At 42.1% G+C, this 19,042-nt stretch overlaps 1 protein-coding gene across 2 annotated transcripts; it reads right to left on the bottom strand.

Annotated features, from left to right (window-relative positions):
• Positions 1-1,037: 1,037 nt before the first annotated feature.
• Positions 1,038-18,819, bottom strand: LOC144767565 (uncharacterized). 2 transcript variants are annotated; one of them, XM_078650988.1, is made up of 5 exons: positions 18,581-18,819; positions 13,005-13,040; positions 6,365-6,802; positions 2,048-2,263; positions 1,038-1,616 (listed from the first exon to the last, which is right to left on the bottom strand). In XM_078650988.1, the coding sequence occupies exons 3-5, from the start codon at positions 6,800-6,802 to the stop codon at positions 1,332-1,334; spliced, it is 939 nt and encodes a 312-aa protein (XP_078507114.1). In that variant the 5' UTR covers positions 13,005-13,040; positions 18,581-18,819; the 3' UTR covers positions 1,038-1,331. The 2 variants fall into 2 exon arrangements, with proteins under 2 accessions (XP_078507114.1, XP_078507113.1); XM_078650987.1 differs by lacking the exons at positions 13,005-13,040; positions 18,581-18,819 and having other exon boundaries at positions 6,365-6,984.
• Between the last annotated feature and the right edge of the window lie 223 nt (positions 18,820-19,042).

The raw sequence follows: 19,042 nt of genomic DNA, 5'->3' as shown, positions 1-19,042 counted from the left end.
TTGTTGTTGTAGTGTGATAGTGTGTTGACGGTGAGTGAGGGTGAGTGAGGATGAGTGAGGGTGAGTGAGGGTGAGGTGTTGATTGTAATTGAGGGTGATGTGTTGAGGGTGAGTGAGGGTGAGGGGCTGAGTGTTATTGAGGATTTGAGGCTGAGTGTGGTTGAGGTGTTGTATGTTATTGAGGATGAGTGAGAGTGAGTTTGAGTGAGAGTTTAAGGGTGAGGTGTTGAGGGTGAGTGAAGTGGTGCAGTGGTGGTGTTTGTGTGTTGTTTTAGTGTGATAGTGTGTTGGGGGTAAGTGTGGTTGAGGGTAATTGAGGCAGATGTGTTGAGGGTGAGTGAGGATGAAGTCTTGAGTGTGAGTGAGGATGACGGTGATTGAGGGTGAGGTGTTGAATGGCTGAAGGTGAGTGAGGTAGAGGCGTTGAGGGTGAGTGAGGGAGAGGTGTTGAGAGTGAGGGTGATTGAAGGTTTGAGGGTGCGGTGTTGAGGGTGAGTGAGGGTGAGGTGTTGATGGTGATTGAAGGTGGTTGAGGGTGATGGTGATGTGTTGAGGGTGAGTGAGGGTGAGGTGTTGAGGGAGAGTAAGGGTGAGGTGTTGAGGGTGAGTGAGTGTAATTGAGGGTGGGTGATGAGTTGAGGCTGAGTGAGTGTGAGTGAGGGTGTGATTGGCAAATGTGAGTGTTTTGCATGTGTGAATAGTTATTTTTATGTGAAGTGTGTTAGTGTTATTGTATGTTGTTGTAGTAGAATGATGCTGTTGTGGTGGTGTAGAGTGATGTTGGTGTGTTGATGAGTGATGTTAGTGTGGTGCTTCCTAATGCTGTTGTTGTGATGTGTTGATGATGAGTTGTGGTTTGTTAGTGTTCAACTATTACCACCAAAGCATAACTCATCCCAACAACATGTGCAATTCTCACAACAACCTAATTTGTGATGTCCACCAATGCAACACGCATCAATACCACCTTATCATTCGGCCCCCCCACAGTAACATTGAGCAACAACACAGCATAACTCGGCACCAGCACAGGCGTATTTAGCACAACAACAGTCTCATTCATACATACTACTGTAGTGCGTGCAAGCTACAAAGTATGTGTATTTTGTATATGTGTTTGTAATGTCAAATGGATAGGCTGAATGTTGTATGTGGGTGTGACTATGTTGTATAAATTGAGTGTATTACTTACAATTTGCCTTTTGTAGAGCAAAAAATACCATAGAAGTTGTAAAATTTGTATCCCACACTTATTTATTTATTTAAAAAAAAAAAAAATTTTTATTGTTTAACTTTGTACAAAAATAAGATATCCTGGCAACATGCAAAATTTAGTCAGAACATATGTCATCGTTTTTTTCGTGCAGAATCTTTATGATTTGGCCATTACAAAAGACAACTTCAAAAGTTTGTGGCAAAAAGTGGACAAGGGCATCTCCGATGTTGTCAACTTCCTCATCTAACATAAACCATTTAATTAAGATCTGGTTTTCGATGGGCATAGATTGATATTCGTCTGTGTTTGTCACTTTTATTGTGATAATACTATTTTGCTCTGTAGAGCTTTCAACACCATAAATTAGAATGTCCATCTTTTCCTCTGGTGGGGCTGTTACCTGTTGAGAGAAAACAAAAGCAACAATTAGTTTTTAAATTTGTATACTTTATGTTTTGTGTAAGGCCTATAGTGGGTGAAAGGAACAGAGTGGTTGAAAGTGCCAGATTGGGTGAAATGGACTGAGTAGGTGAAAGGGTCCCTGTTGTTGATAGGGTTTGAGTGGGTGATAGGTCGAGAGTGGGTGATAGGTCTAGAGTGGGTGATAGGCCTAGAGTGTGTGAAAGGGCCAGAGTTGTTGAAAGGTCCCGAGTGGGTGAAAGTTCCCGAGTGGGTGAAAGCTCCCGAGTGGGTGAAAGGTCCCAAGTGGGTGAAATGTAAAAGGTCCAGAGTGGGTGCAAGGGGCAGAGTGGGTGAAAGGGCAAGTCTGGGTGAAAGTCCAAGAGTGGCTGAGCAGAGATAGTTGACAAAAGTTTTGTTTGTTGTGCTTACCTCCATTTTGCTATGGCGCGTTGTATTCAATATTTTTTGGCAATTGAATTCATGTACAGTGACGTGAGTCAGGGTAACATATTTCCCAATATGTATTTTAAATTGTGACGCTTCTCTCCACAGTGTCACTTTTATATCATCAGTTGCATCTTTTATTGTAATCGATTTGAGTGGGGTATCTTGCCCATTGATAAACACAGTCTTTGCATCCTCTTCCTACACAAAAAGAAAGCATTCTATTAAATAGTGACTGTAAAAACACATATTGCTAGTGCCTTGTATGAAAGGCAATATAATGTATCACATTTAACGACCCAAATGAACATCCTTTCTAAAAGATTGAATTGTTTATTTGAAAAAATGGCTTTGTAGAGAGTACTTGTGTTTGTAGTATACACCAAAGCACTGCCATCTTTTAGTTTCCAAAAGTCATACTTGCTACTATGTGTGAAGAGTGTATAATTCTAATTTTTTTGAGTTACTTATTGAAGTTACTAAAGGTGTAATGTGTGTGTAAGTCAACTATGCATTTTTTAAGTAGACATGATGACATGGGTGAGGGTGAGTTATTGAGTGTGAGGTGTTGATAGTGAGTGAGGGTGAGGAGTTGATGGTGAGTGAGGGTGAGTGAGGATGAGGTGTTACGTGAGTGTGAGGGTGAATGTAAGTGAGGGTGAGTGAGGGTGAGCGAGGGTGAGAGGGTGAGGGTGAGAGATTGAAGGTGAGTGAGGGTGAGAAGTTGAGGGTGAGTAAGGATGAGGGTGAGTGTGAGTGAGGCTGAGTGAGTGTCATTTAGGGTGAGGAGTTGAGGGTGAGCGATTGAGGGTGATTGATGTTGAGAAGTTGAGGGTGAGTAAAGATGAGGGGGAGTGTGGGTGAGTGAGGGTGAGTGAGTGAGGGTGAGGTGTTGAGGGTGAGTGAGGGTGAGGCTGAGGGTGAGGCTGAGGTGTTGAGTGAGAGTGAGGTTGACTGAGGAGTTGAGGGAGAAGGGTAAAGTTTTTGAGGGGGAGGTGTTGATGGCTAGTGAGGGTGAGTTAGGGTGAGGAGTTTAGTGTGATTGAGGGTGAGTGAGATTGAGGGTGAGTGAGGCGTTGAGGCTGAAGTGTTGAGGGTGAGGTGTTGAGGGTGAGTCAGGGTGACGTTTTGAGGATGAGTGAGGGTGACTAAGGGTGAGGCATTGAGGTAAACACAGTGTTTGCGTTTTCTTCCTAAAGAAAAAGTAAGCATTGTATAAAATAGTGACTGTAAAAACACATATTATTAGTGCGTTGTATGAATGCCCATATAATGTATTATATTTAGCGACCCAAATGAACATCCTTCCTAAATGATAGCAATATTTTTTGCAAAAAATGGCTTTGTAGAGAGTACTTGTATTTGTAGTATACAGCAAAGCGCTGGCATATTATAGTTTTCAAAACGCGTACTTTCTACATAGAGTGAAAGAGTGTATTTGTAGGGTGAATTAGGACTCAGGATTTAAATCTAGGAGTTAGAGTGTGGATTAGGATAGTTAATTTCTATTCTTCTTTTTGTTGTTGTGTGTGTGTGTGTGTGTGTGTGTGTGAGGGTGAGTGAGGGTGTGTGAAGCTGAGGGTGTGTGACGGTGTGTGAGGGAAGCTTGCACTGCTGCTGTCGGTGGTGTACCTGTTCCATGTGTAAGGGAAGCTTGCACTGCTGCCGCCTGTGCTGTACCTGATCTATGTGTGAGGGAAGCTTGCACTGCTGCTGCCTGTGGTGTACCTGATCTGTGCGTGAGGGAAGCTTGCACTGCTGCTGTCGGTGCTGTACCTGTTCCATGTGTAAGGGAAGATTGCACTGCTGTTGCCTGTGCTGTACCTGCTCCGTGTTTGAGTGAAGCTTGCATTGCCGTTGCCTGTGCTGTACCAGCTCCATGTGTGATGGAAGATTGTGAGATCTGGCATAACGGAAGGATTGGTAGTGCGTGCACCGCTGCTTGGGGTATCTGCGATATTTGTGTAAGTAAATGGAGAGGGGGGTGAGAGTTGGAAGAGAGAGTGAAACAGGCAGAAACGTGGAGAGTTAGAAGAAAGAGCGAAGGAATCTAAGCTGCGAGATGTGGCATAACAGAAGGATTGGTAGTGCGTGCACCGCTGCTTGTGGTATCTGCGAGATTTGTGTAAGTAAATTGAGCCGGGGGTGAGAGTTGGAAGAGAGAGTGAAACAGGCAGAAACGTGGAGAGTTAGAAGAAAGAGCGAAGGAATATAAGCTGCGAGATGTGTCATAACAGAAGGATTGGTAGTGCGTGCACCGCAGCTTGGGGTATCTGCGAGATTTGTGTAAGTAAATGGAGAGGGGGTTGAGAGTTGAAAGAGAGAGTGAAACAGTCAGAAACGTGGAAGAACGAGGGAAGGAATCTAAGCTGCGAGATGTGGCATAACAGAAGGATTGGTAGTGCGTGCACCGCTGCTTGTGGTATCTGCGAGATTTGTGTAAGTAAATGGAGAGGGGGTTGAGAGTTGGAAGAGAGAGTGAAACAGGCAGAAACGTGGAGAGTTAGAAGAAAGAGCGAAGGAATGTAAGCTGCGCGATGTGGCATAACAGAAGGATTGGTAGTGCGTACACCGCTGCTTGGGTGTACTGTGTGTGTAAGGCAAGTATGCATTTTTTTAGTACATATGATGACATGAGTGAGGGTGAGGGTGAGGGTGAGTGATTGAGTGTGAGGTGTTGCGGGTGAGTGAGGGTTAGGGTGAGTGAGGGTGGGGTTGAGGGTGAGTGAGGATGAGTGAAGATGAGGTGTTATGTGAGGGTGAGTGTGAGTGAGGCTGAGTTAGGGTGAGGTGTTTAGGGTGAGTGAGAGTGAGGGAGTGTTGAGGGTGAGAGATTGAGGGTGAAAAGTTGAGGGTGAGTAAGGATGAGTGTGAGTGTGGGTGAGTAAGGGTGATTGAGTGAGGGTGAGTTGTTGAGGGTGAGGCTGATGTGTTGAGGTGTTGAGTGAGAGTGAGGGTGACTGAGGAGTTGAGGGAGAAGTGTAGAATTTTTGAGGGGGAGGTGTTGAGGGCTAGTGAGGGTGAGTGAGGGTGAGTGAGTGGGAGGTGTTGAGGGTGATTGAGGGTGAGTGAGATTGAGGGTGAGTGAGGCATTAAGGGGGAATTGTAGAGGGTGAGGTGTTGAGGGTGAGTGAGGGTGAGGTGTTGAGGGTGAGTGAGGGTGAGAAGTTGAGGGTGAGTAAGGATGAGGGTGAGTGAGGGTGAGTGATTGATGTTGAGGGTGAGGCTGAGGTGTTGAAGTGTTGAGTGAGAGTGAGGGTGAGTGAGTAGTTGAGGGAGAAGTGTAGAGTTTTTGAGTGTGAGGTGTTGAGGGATAGTGAGGGTGATTGAGGGTGAGTGAGGAGGAGGTGTTGAGGGTGATTGATGTTGAGTGAGATTGAGGGTGAGTGAGGCATTAAGGGTGAATTGTTGAGGGTGAGGTGTTGAGGGAGAGTGAGGGTGGGGTGTTGAGGGTGAGTCAGGGTGACTGAGGGTGAGGCATTGATGTAAAGACAGTCTTTGCGTTCTTTTGGGACACCCAAAAAGAGCAAATCTATAAAATAGTGACAGTAAAACCACATAGTAGTAGATGCGTTGTATGACTGGCAATATAATGTATTAGATTTCACGACCCAAATGAACATCCTTTCTACCATATTGCATTTTTTTTTTAAAAAAAAGGCTTTGTGGAGAGTACTTGAATTTGTAGTATAGCCCAAAGCACTGGCCTATTATATTTCCCAAAACTCTTACTTTCAACATAGTGTGAAAGAGTGTATAATGCAACCTTTTTTGAGCTTGTTAGTGAAGTTACTAAGGGCACGATGTAGGTAAATCCCATTTACCTATTTTGAAATACCGAATAATACCGATTTGGTATTTAAAAATGGGTAAATGGTATGTAGGTCCCAACATCTGTATTCGTACCGAATCCTTAACAATTCTTAAAATACCGAATCGGTAAATACCGAATAGGTAATGCCCATTCATTCCTATGGGCTTTGAAGCCCATAGGAATGATTAGGCATTATCGATTTGTTATTTACCGAATCGGTAATTAAAGAATTCAGAAGGGTGCAGGGGGTGTCACTTTGACACCCTCTGGCATCCCCAAAAAGGGCACAGGTGCCATGTGGCAAGCATACCTGCCCTAAGAGCAGGTCTGCCTGTCACATGACATAGGTGTGCTATTTAGACTTGCAATTTAAAAAAGTAAAAAATAAATAAGATATGTCATTTACAATACTAATAAGTCCAACTTTTCAAATGCGAGACAATATTTTTTTTTAGTTGACATGATGACATGTTTGTGTTCATACTTACGGCAATTATTGTCCCTGAAACGGTCATCAGGCTTTTTAGACTTGCCCGTTTTATTTCCTTGATGGGAGAAGCCGATGGTGCAGGCGGATGCAAAATGTTGTTTGCTTGTTGGATCAGGCCATCCTCGATTGCCATTGCAGGAAATTTGGTTACTTTAGTTTGTTTTGTAATTAAAATTGTTTTGTTTTTGATAATAAAGTTTCGTATCAGTAGTCCACAGTTATTTTTCGTTTGCTCATATAAATTTTCTTGGTAACAAGTACATTTTATTGTTCCAGTTTTATCTGCTAAAGCCAAATGGAATAAAATTTTCTGCTCTTGTTTAGCATTTTTGTACGTAGTTTTCCCTGAGCAGTTGATGACATTAACTCTTATTGGTTTCTGGTATGGTTTGTTGTCATCGGTATTAATGTTCATAATTTCTTCAATAGACATCATCTGAAATAGAAAATGTGACATAACATGTTAAATACAAACCCATATTGCTTTATGATCACTGTAATAGCATTCTAAAGTACCATAGTTGTGTAGTTGGACATTTGTATATATATGATCTAAAATGGATTGGTAGTTAGTTGTGTAACTGTTAATGAGTTGTTGACATTGTAATTGCGTTTCAAAGAATCCAAGTAATTGCTTGCTGTTTGCATTTTGTTGAGATACATCCACATTGAAATCACCTATAATAATGAATTTGTGTGTGGGGTAAAAATCCGTAATATTTGTGATGAAATCAAAAAGAGAAGTTATACTTTTTAGGGGTGGTTTGTATAAAATAATAATAAGGAAATCTGTGTTACCAATCTGTAGAGTAAAATGTAAAATGTCAATCCCTTCAAGTGTCTCATAAATAGGCAATATAAATAAATCTTTTTTGTAGTACATAATCATTCCATGGTTTGTGTTGTATGTATGAAATTTATCAAATATAATGTGATGATATTGTTCTATCGTGAAATCATTAGCTGTAGCATTTCTTGTAGTGTTGATCTCAGTTAAGCAAATAATGTCTGCTTGTAATATATTGCTATCCGCTACCATAGATGGAAAATTTTTCTGTAGTGATCTGATATTGTGTGCAATGATATTGAAATGTGCACTGTATGTATGTAACTGTGGGATATGTATTTCAAGTGGCATTTCTGTCCTTAATCTGTGCATTTCCTCATTAACTTGTGGATGTACTACAATTTTACGTTCATCAAAATTGTGTACATATACATTTTGTATTGATTTTGCCCTGCTAATAGCAACATAATGCAAATGATGAATCTTGCTGTTATTAAAGTGTATATAAAGTGGTTCGAGAGTTGCACCTTGTGTGCGATGTATAGTGCGTGCTGATGCTTGGCGTAAAGGAAATTGCTTGCGTATAATGGTAATAAATTTTTTAGTGTATTGGAAATGTCTAGCTATAGCATGTATTGGTGTCCATGTATTTTGTATTTGTGAATGAAATAAGTGTTTATATTGTTGTCTGGTTGTTTGTCCTATAGTGGGATTGTCAAATAACAACCAAACGATAATAGGTGTATTGTTAATCAATTCAACTAATTGTACAACACCAGTTGCGCCATTTGTTAAACCATCATTGACATCCACATTGCAACTTAAATCATAACGAAGTTGTAAGGCAATGTGTAATGTATGTGAAAGGCCCATTGTTTTCTGTGGATCTTTGGGCAGTTGCTTAAGAATGGTTTTTTTCACATTTTCAGACAAATCTGAACTGACGGTATCGCTTGCTACTGTTATGTAGACTGGATAATCTTTGCAATGTTGTTCTAAAACCTTTTGGTTAATTTCATTAACTTCTAGATTAGTTGACATGATATATGGAATTGTTTCTAATAAAGTCTCATCAGGTTGTATTTCCCTTTGCTTAATTTGTGAAATATCTTCCTCAGTATGCTTGCCTTCTCTCAATCGGTTTAGTAATTCAGCAAATTGTAGATCTTCTTTTTGGCGCATAATTTTTGTTAATTCAAAAATTTTAAAATGTTCTTTCCATAAGTTAGCACTTAAAGGACCATACATTTGTGTAGAATCCTGAAAAATGTATCTGTCAAATACAGGTTTTAATTGGTAAAAGTCACCAATGGCTAAAATAGAAATTCCTCCAAATGGTTCATTAGATGATTTAATTTCTTGAAGCCTGTTATGTATAAAATTCAACATATTGTGTCCTACCATTGAAATTTCATCAATAATAACAACTCTAACATGCATCATTTCCATTTGTAGAGCAGTTCTATGTTCATGACTCAGTTGTTTATAAGTCAAACTTTGCGACACAGGTATTTTGAAAGTGCTATGCAGTGTTTTTCCATTAATATTATGGGCAGCCTTTCCTGTTGGAGCAGTAAGTAAGATATAAACATTATCTGGATTTTCACCGGCCTTAGTGTTATAATAGCGTAGTAAAGTTTGATATAGTGCAGATATTACAAAACTTTTCCCAACACCAGCCCCTCCAGTGCAAAAAGTATAGCATGGAGTGCTTGTAGTTTTAAACCAATGCAAGTGATGGTAAACAAAATTAAGTTGTTCCTCCGTTAAGTTTTGCATAAGTTGTTGGTATTTTTCATTGGGTAAAATAACGTTAGTTAAGCTTTGTTCTTCAGTTGTAGTTCTAATTCCTAAATCTAGAGCCAAATCATATCTATTATTATGTTCTGGATTTTGGTCTTCTGTCTGTATATTAACAGTTGGTGATAGAGGAGGTGAAATTACATTTTCATGACACTGTTCATGAATAATGTTTGTAACTTCGCCATGCTGTTTGTTATAGATTTTTAGTTGTGTGTCAACAAATGATTTAACTTCCAGATACCTCTCATAGTAAGTTTCCTTGTTGATTAGTATTTTTTCTTCTTCCCTCCATGGATAGTGCAACATTAATATTTCTCTATAATACTCTTCTGGTTCATTATTTTTGCTAAATCTGCAAAAGCGTATTATTTTCCCTTGTCTGCGCTTATTTAAAGCATAATCATAATTCTGTTTCTTTTGTTGTTTATTTCCGTGACTACATTCTATTTCTAATTCTTCCTCATCTGAGCTGTAAAAGTTTTGTTCTGCAAGTAAATCTTCGCAATCATTTATTTCTTTCCCATGTGTTTTTTTCTTCACATAGTTGAAATCAGCCGCATAGTCTGCTAACGTGCACATCTCTAATGATTGTGGCCGTTTGCAGTACTTAATAATAATATTTTCACATTGAATGTCAGTTGAATTTTCTGGCAAGTTATTAATAGTTTCGATATCGCGCATTAAATAAGTTCTTTTCTCTGGACGGCTAGTATTAATAAATACAAATGATCGTGAGCTTTTCCGTAATGGTATTTGAAGAATTAGATATGCTGCTTCTTGAGCACTAATTTCTGTGCAGTTGAGGAATTTGTTTCCTATGTGTTTAAGTTGATCTTTGATATTACTATTGCTTGTTACCTCTTTAGCAGCTTGCGCTAGAAGTTTGCTAATTCCTCTTTGCGATTTACTGATATATGAGATAATATAGACTGCACAAGCATAAGGGTCTAGTATAAACTGCAAGTCTATGTTTGCTCGCCAAGCTTCTAAAAGAGTACTATTGTAGTTATTGATGAAGCATTCGCCTGGTGTTCTTTTTAAAAAAATAGTTGTTTTTTGTAAGCTAGTTTGTATAGAAGTAATATATTCTTTATCATCCATTTTAATGAACTCTAAAAAGTCCTCAAAAGAAAGTGTATTAAAAGTAGTATTATTCATAGCTTCATGTATTATTTTCATATTATCTTGCCATTGCTTATTTGTCTCCTCAAGTGTTAATGGCTCTAATATGAGCGTTCTTGACATTGGATATTTGGGATATTGATATTTGCATGTCCGTTGCTGTTTACGTCTGCAATTTTTGGTGTGACCATGCCTTTGTAGATTTATTAACGGTTGTAAAAGAGGGTCCTCAGACTTATGACAAGTGATATATTTGTCAATAAAGCTATTGACTTCTTCGACTGGTGAAACACCATACAATGGTGCTTTGTTTACCCAGAGTAATGCATGTATATGTGGAGAACCTCTTTGTTGGAATTCGACTCTGTAAAAGTAGTCTACTATTTCCCCAATTGGATTAGTGCCATTCAGCAAAACACAATTAAAGAATTTCCTAACTTGATAGTCAAACTGTCTTGCACATGTTATTGGATCTTCTTGTATTAATTTACTTTTAGTTTCCCAAGACATGTTTAAGAATTCTTCCTCTGTACATTCCTTTAAGTTTCTAACTCTCAATAGTATATTTATTAAATGGTGCCATTTTGTTTCAGCAGCAGATAAAGTCAAAAAGAAAGTGGGTATGCCAAGTTGCCTTATCATTGCAAAAATATCTTTTTTGCAACCTTCCCAATATGGAGGTGAACTGCGTATAGTTTTTAATACTTTGTACCCCTCATTAAACTGAAAAACATTGGCAATATTACATTTAATGTCTTTAGCAGTTATTTTATTCCCATCTGTAAAATGTTTTCTGATGGAAATGTTGATTTTACCATGGATCTGCTTAATATGTAATTTCTTCAGTTTAAAAAACATATTACTAATAGATTTAGCGACTCTTCTATCATAACTCCTTAACTCTGCTTGGCAAATAGTACTATAATGTACCGGTATGTGTCTTTCCTTATTGTTAGGCCTTCGTTCACCACAAAAAATAGTAGGGAAAGCCAAAAACTCTGAATCTTTATCCTCATATAAACCTCTTGGCGTGTTATGTTCAGCTGGAGCGAAACTTAACACATTCAGCGAATTACTAGTAATAGTTTCATTAGTTAACATAGTATCCAAATTCCCAGCTTCTATGTTGTCAGAACTATCAGATGAATTGTTTGTCTCAGAAGTCTCATTGTGAGATTCTATTTCTGGAGGTATATACTCCCAGTCAGGGTTAATCGTAACACCATATTCATTAAACATTGTACTATTTTTAGCTAGCCAAGTAGCTGCCTTTTTTACTGTATTTGGTCTAATATTCTCATAATGTGTATATGATTTATAGATTAATTTCCTTTTTAATTTCACTGGGATTGTCATGGCGTCATTAATTTGCCTTGGTAAAATTGTAACAGTTGTCATAACATCTGCAGGTACATTAACTACTGCTCCTGATAATGATTTTTGAAAACCGCGTGGCAGACTCCGAATTTGTAAGAATGGTATCCTAGGTGAAACTAATCTTTCTTCTAAATCATATAATTCTAATTCAACTGGTACATTTGGGAAGCCCATGCCATTTACAATAGAACATGGTGGTATTTTGTTTTTGCGAATGTAATAATAGCAAGTCTTACATATAAAATTGGTTTTCTTGTTACTAATGTTACACTTCTTGAAAATTTCAGATTGGCTAACACTGCGTATATTTTGCAACGTTTGTTTATGCCACAGTTGATTGCAAAGAGTACAAATGTACTCTGGGCCATGCAATATTTCCCGGTGGAATTTGCGAATGATTGTATGGATTTGTTTACCTCGTTTCTGTCTTTGGCCCTGCGTGAAGATGGGGATGTTATTATCAGTAGCACTTAGTTGACTGTTGGTAATGTCTTCTTCAGCTGTATTAACTTTTTTTCTTTGTACAACTTTAGTTGGACATGTACTTGAATCCCTTTTTCTTTTCCGAGACTGTTTATTTGTTCCCTGTATAGCTTTACTATTACCTGGTAATTGTGCTAAATGATTACTATTGCTATTCCCTCCCTTACTTTTATTCAGTAAATCATCAGAAGACATTGATGTTGATGTTATCGTCTGATTAGGAGTACATTCAGTAGTATGTACCCAAATTTTTCTTTCTTGCGGTAGGTGACTATTTTTTTTATGCACAGTAAGTGCTTTTGTAAAGGATTTCCTTTGAATGACTTTTATATCTATTGGTGTTAATTCAAATTGGACACATTGCTCAGCCTGATGTGTAAAGTTATATGCTAGTTTCATAACATATTGAATTAGGCCTTCAAACGAATTAAATGCAATTGTAACACATGTTCCGTTTGAATGAGGCATGCCTTCATGGTCCCTACTATGTGAATCAAATACAAAGTATGATTGCATATGTTTGAAAATAGCTATTACATAAACATTCATACAAAGTAGAACACCACAGTGCTTATTAATAGTAACATTTAATGCTGTGCTAATATCTGGGTAGGCTTTATCAAAACGTTTAAGGACATCACCGTAGTAAGCATTCCGTAGCAAAAGTGAATATATCTCTTGATTGTGGTCTATATACCTTGGCAGGTCATCTGGATGCATAAGTGTTTCGTTGTTAATAGAATGCATTTGGAGATATAAAGCGTCCCCACGGTCCATGATATAATGCAGATCATTAGAGTTCCAAGTAGTTACTGGCTTGCATAAATTGTGCAAGACAGCAAAAGCACTATTTGGTAAGCATTGCTTACCTTGTGATTTGCTATTAAATTTGCTATTCCCTTGATGGTAACTTGCTTTCAAGCATCTCTGCATTTTATAAGTTATACTGAAATGTTGTTATCAACAAATGTAAATTAAGAAGGTTTGTGAACTAACAAATTTTTTTGGGGACTGTAAGGTCAGAACTTTTAAAATTTTTTAAACTAAGTGGCAAAGTAGTATTTACCTTAACTTCTGTTTCTTTTGTTGTTGTTTTAATAATCTGAAAGGAGAAAAAAAATACATAATGTTTAGAAGAGATTTTTTCGAATTTTTCACATAAAGGGCACATTAACATGTAAATAGTGTTTTAAAGACCTGTTAAGAGCTCTAGTGCTGCTGTGAGTGTATGCGCCACGGGTGGCACACAGGCAGGGTGAGATGATAGAGGGAGAGAGAGGGAGTGTTAGGAAAAGGGGGACAGAGAGAGAGTGAGTGAGTGCGTGAAAAGTTCATACTGAGAGACGTAAAAAAATGTGTGTGTGTTATCTTGTAACTTGGACTGGTTAATGTGTTGCATTGAATCTGAGAATGAATGCGCTGTGCGTGTAATATTGAAAATGTACCCAGTTAGTGTGCAAGTAATGTAGAAAGATAGAGAGGGAATAAAGGGGAGACAAATGGAGAGTTATATACAAAAACAGAGAGGAAGGGAAAGTTAGGGAAAGGAAGGGAAATGGAGGGAGAGGAAGAGAAAGGGAGTGAGATGCAGGGTGATAGGGAGGGAGACGGAGAGGGAGGGAGAGAGGAGGAAAAAGAGAGGGGGAGTGAGACAGAGGGAGGAACACAGTTTGAGTGAGACAGAGGAAGACAGGAGAGAGGGAGGGGGAGCTATAGAGAGGGAGAGAGAGCTATAGAGATGTAGGGAGACCGCGAGAGAAAGAGAGCGATAAAATTATGTGTATGCCGGGAGGGCTCAGTGCACGAAGCCTTCGGCTGCAGGGTCCTGTGATTAACTTCATGGTCAGTTTTATGTTGTAGCTGTCGCCCCGACCCTTAACCACTAACCCTGCCCACACCGACGCGTTCCTTGGACACAAAGTAAACAGTAAATTATTCACTGAGTGGCGTTGCGTGGCTGAGTGGCGTTGCGTGGCTGAGTGGCGTTGCGTGGCTGAGTGGCGTTGCGTGGCTGAGTGGCGTTGCGTGGCAGAGTGGCGTTGCGTGGGTGAGTGGCGTTGCGTGTGTGAGTGGCGTTGCGTATGTGAGTGGCGTTGCGTGGCTGAGTGGCGTTGCGTGGCTGAGTGGCGTGGCTGAGTGGCGTTGCGTGGCTGAGTGGCGTTGCGTGGCTGAGTGGCGTTGCATGTGTGCGTGGCGTTGCGTGTGTGAGTGGCGTGTGTGAGTGGCGTTGCGTGGCTGAGTGGCGTTGCGTGGCTGAGTGGCGTTGCGTGGCTGAGTGGCGTTGCGTGGGTGAGTGGCGTTGCGTGGGTGAGTGGCGTTGCGTGGGTGAGTGACGTTGCGTGGGTGAGTGGCGTTGCGTGTGTGAGTGGCGTTGCGTGTGTGAGTGGCGTTGCGTGTGTGAGTGGCGTTGCGTGGCTGAGTGGCGTTGCGTGGCTGAGTGGCGTTGCGTGGCAGAGTGGCAGTGCGTGGCTGAGTGGCGTTGCATGTGTCGTGGCGTTGCGTGTGTGAGTGGCGTGTGTGAGTGGCGTTGCGTGGCTGAGTGGCGTTGTGTGGCTGAGTGGCGTTGCGTGGATGAGTGGCGTTGCGTGGGTGAGTGGCGTTGCGTGGGTGAGTGGCGTTGCGTGGGTGAGTGGCGTTGCGTGGGTGAGTGGCGTTGCGTGGCTGAGTGGCGTTGCGTGGGTGAGTGGCGTTGCGTGGGTGAGTGGCGTTGCGTGGGTGAGTGGCGTTGCGTGGCTGAGTGGCGTTGCGTGGGTGAGTGGCGTTGCGTGGGTGAGTGGCGTTGCGTGGGTGAGTGGCGTTGCGTGGGTGAGTGGCGTTGCGTGGGTGAGTGGCATTGCGTGGCTGAGTGGCGTTGCGTGGCTGAGTGGCGTTGCGTGGGTGAGTGGCGTTGCGTGGGTGAGTGGCGTTGCGTGGCTGAGTGGCGTTGCGTGGCTGAGTGGCGTTGCGTGGCTGAGTGGCGTTGCGTGGCTGAGTGGCGTTGCGTGGGTGAGTGGCGTTGCGTGGCTGAGTGGCGTTGCGTGGGTGAGTGGCGTTGCGTGGGTGAGTGGCGTTGCGTGGGTGAGTGGCGTTGCGTGGGTGAGTGGCGTTGCGTGGGTGAGTGGCGTTGCATGGGTGAGTGGCGTTGCGTGGCTGAGTGGCGTTGCGTGGGTGAGTGGCGTTGCGTGGGTGAGTGGCGTTGCGTGGGTGAGTGGCGTTGCGTGGGTGAGTGGCGTTGCGTGGGTGAGTGGCGTTGCGTGGGTGAGTGGCGTTGCGTGGGTGAGTGGCGTTGCGTGGCTGAGTGGCGTTGCGTGGCTGAGTGGCGTTGCGTGGCTGAGTGGCGTTGCGTGGGTGAGTGGCGTTGCGTGGGTGAGTGGCGTTGCGTGGGTGAGTGGCGTTGCGTGGGTGAGTGGCGTTGCGTGGGTGAGTGGCGTTGCGTGGGTGAGTGGCGTTGCGTGGCTGAGTGGCGTTGCGTGGGTGAGTGGCGTTGCGTGGGTGAGTGGCGTTGCGTGGGTGAGTGGCGTTGCGTGGGTGAGTGGCGTTGCGTGGCTGAGTGGCGTTGCGTGGGTGAGTGGCGTTGCGTGGCTGAGTGGCGTTGCGTGGCTGAGTGGCGTTGCGTGGGTGAGTGGCGTTGCGTGGGTGAGTGGCGTTGCGTGGCTGAGTGGCGTTGCGTGGCTGAGTGAAACAGTCAGAAACGTAAATGGAGAGGGGGGTGAGAGTTAAAAGAGAGAGTGAAACAGGCAGAAACGTGGAGAGTTAAAAGAAAGAGCGAATGAATGTAAGCTGCGAGATGTGGCATAACAGAAGGATTGGTACTGCGTGCACCGCAGTTTGGGGTATCTGCGAGATTTGTGTAAGTAAATGGAGAGGGGGGTGAGAGTTGGAAGAGAGAGTGAAACAGGCAGAAACGTGGGGAGTTAAAAGAAAGAGGGAATGAATCTAAGCTGCGAGATGTGGCATAACAGAAGGATTGGTACTGCGTGCACCGCTGCTTGGGGTATCTGCGAGATTTGTGTAAGTAAATGGAGAGGGGGGTGAGAGTTAAAAGAGAGAGTGAAACAGGCAGAAACGTGGAGAGTTAAAAGAAAGAGCGAATGAATCTAAGCTGCGAGATGTGGCATAACAGAAGGATTGGTACTGCGTGCACCGCTGCTTGGGGTATCTGCGAGATTTGTGTAAGTAAATGGAGAGGGGGGTGAGAGTTAAAAGAGAGAGTGAAACAGGCAGAAACGTGGAGAGTTAAAAGAAAGAGCGAAAGAATCTAAGCTGCGAGATGTGGCATAACAGAAGGATTGGTACTGCGTGCACCGCTGCTTGGGGTATCTGCGAGATTTGTGTAAGTAAATGGAGAGGGGGGTGAGAGTTGGAAGAGAGAGTGAAACAGGCAGAAACGTGAATCTAAGCTGCGAGACGGAGAGGGAGGGAGAGAGGAGGAAAAAGAGAGGGGGAGTGAGACAGAGGGAGGAACACAGTTAGAGTGAGACAGAGGAAGACAGGAGAGAGGGAGGGGGAGCTATAGATGTAGGGAGAGCGCGAGAGAAAGAGAGCGATAAAATTATGTGTATGCCGGGAGGGCTCAGTGCACGAAGCCTTCAGCTGCAGGGTCCTGTGATTAACTTCATGGTCAGTTTTATGTTGTTGCTGTCGCCCCGACCCTTAACCACTAACCCTGCCCCCACCGACGCGGTCCTTGGACACAAAGTAAACAGTAAATTATTCACCTGCGAGAAAGCTTGTGAGTAGCCATGTAATAGAGGGTGTGGGCGAAACTCCCCTTGATCGTGTGTATGAAAAGTTTGTTGTGGTGTGGCGAAGTGTTGCGAACGGATTATGACTGTACTATTCCCCCTAATGTTCCAATGTGCCTGTGAATAGTGTATTAAGTGTAAGGTCAAGTTTTATTTTGGGTAGGCAGCTAATCCTGGCTAATGTGTTATTGGATGTGTGATTGTGAAAATGTAATACTAGTAGTTGTACGAGCGGCTGTTTCCGTGTGTCAGGTTGTAACTTGGATTACTAACTGTGCAAGTAAAGCTGCGAATGAATGCATTCTGCGTAAATGTTGTAAAGTGTTGCCTGTTTACGTGCACATTAATGTGCAATTATAAGTTCTGACTGAAAGTTTGGTGCTGTAGTGGCGAAGTGCTCTGATGTTACATTGCGTAGGAGTTGCACGTGCTGTATAAGGGTGGCAGTCAGTGTTTTGCCTAATGTGACAGGCTGTGTGTTATTAGTGTAAGATGAAGTGTTTTCCCTAATGTGACAGGGTGTGTGTGATTAGTGTGCTATAGAGAGGGAGGGAGACGAAGAGAGAAAGTGCGAGAAAATTATGTGTATGCCGGGAGGGCTCAGTGGACGAAGCCTTCGGCTGCAGGGTCCTGTGATTAACCTCATGGCCAGTTTTATGTTGTTGCTGTAGACCCGACCCTTAACCACTGACCCTGCCCCCACCGATGCGGTCCTTGGACACAAAGTAAACATTAAATTTGTCCCCTGAGAGAAAGATTGTGAGTAGCCATGTAATAGATGGTGTGTGTGAAAGTGCCCTTGTTCGTGGAATGTGTGCATGAAAATTTTTTTGTGGTGTGGCGAAGTGTTGCGAACGGTTTATGGCTGTACTATTCTCCCGAATGATACAATGTGCCTGGGAATAGTGTAGTAACTGTAAAGTGAAGTGTTTATTTTTGTAGGCCGCAAATCCTGGCTAATGTGTTATTGGGTGCGTGTTTGTGGAAAGGTAATACTAGTAGTTGTACGAGCGGATGTTTTCGTGTGTCAGCTAGTAACTTGGATTACTTAATGTGTGCCAGTAAAGCTGCGGGTGAATGTTGTAAAGTGTAGCCTGTTTGCGTACAAATAAATGTGCAATTTGAAGTTGTTCCTGAAAGTTTGGTGCTGTAGTGGCGAAGTGCTATGATCTTAGATTGCGTTTGAGTCGCACGTGCTGTATAAGGGTGGCAGTCAGTGTTTTGCCTAATGTGACAGGCTGTGTGTGATTAGTGTAAGATGCAGCTCTGTTGACTCTTGAGTACAATCATCCAGTTTACTGTTTTGCTATGAAGCTGTAAATGAAAGCATAATGAGTGTTCTAATGTGGTCGCACTCATTTCGGCGTGCGTGTGATATAGTATGTGTTCCTAACAGTGTGTGCATGAAAAGTTAATAGTAATAGATGTAAAAAAAAAGGGTGGGTATGTGTCATCTTGTAACTTGCACTGGTTACTGTGTTACATTTAATCAGAGAATGGAAGCGGTATGCATGTAATCTTGACAGATAATCTGACAAGGTGTGTGTGAGTAGTGTAAGCTGGAGCTCTGTTCACTGTTCAGTCCGATCATCCTGTTTACTGTATTGCTGTGAAGCAGTGAAAAAAATAGTAAGGAGTGTTCTGTTGTGGTTGCACTCAATTCGCCGTGCGTGTTATATAGTATGTGTTCTTAACCGTGTGTGCGTGAAAAGGTACTAGTAACAGACGTAAAAAGGTGTGTGTGTCATGTTGTAATTAGGAGTAGTTACTGTGTTGCATTAAATATAAGAAAGAATGGGTGTGTGTCAAACTTATGTTGTGCCTTGAATTATTGGAAGGAATGTTCTGTGTGGCGAGTCGGAGTGTTAGGAACGGAAGTAAAAATTGTGTAGAAGAGTGAACAGTTGGCTGTACTTACATGATATATGTTGGTGCGCAGTTTCTTTGCCCCTATCAAGGAAATGTTGAAAGCGTACCAATAACCTACAAGAGATAACGATAAAAAAAACAATATGTATCGGTTGGTTTAAACAAAGGTATGACCTGTTTGAGAAATTACGTAGTCCTTTGCTAAGTATTACCATAGAAAATGTAGATTTGCAAACAAACATGTCGCAGAATAATTTAACAGAGGTGCGATGTTGATATAGTAACAGTTGTAATAAACGCAAGTAAATGTATCAATACTGTCCCTTAGATGTATAGAAATAAAACTTGCATGCACTTACGTTCTAAGATTGAATGCCGTAAATTTTCAGTGGCTGTTGGTCGATAGCAGCAAGTACAGCGCCGTTCTGTAAGTCGAAGTTCTGTCCTCGCAGGTAAAAAGAGAGTATGACTTAAAGTGACCCGTCCCTCTGCTTAAATAGGGGGTAACGAT

The sequence above is a fragment of the Lissotriton helveticus genome, chromosome 7 (assembly GCF_964261635.1).
Source record: "Lissotriton helveticus chromosome 7, aLisHel1.1, whole genome shotgun sequence".
NCBI classification, from domain to species: domain Eukaryota; kingdom Metazoa; phylum Chordata; class Amphibia; order Caudata; family Salamandridae; genus Lissotriton; species Lissotriton helveticus.
The sequence above is the reverse complement of the archived record's forward strand: the minus strand, read 5'-3'. Positions and strand labels throughout refer to the sequence as shown.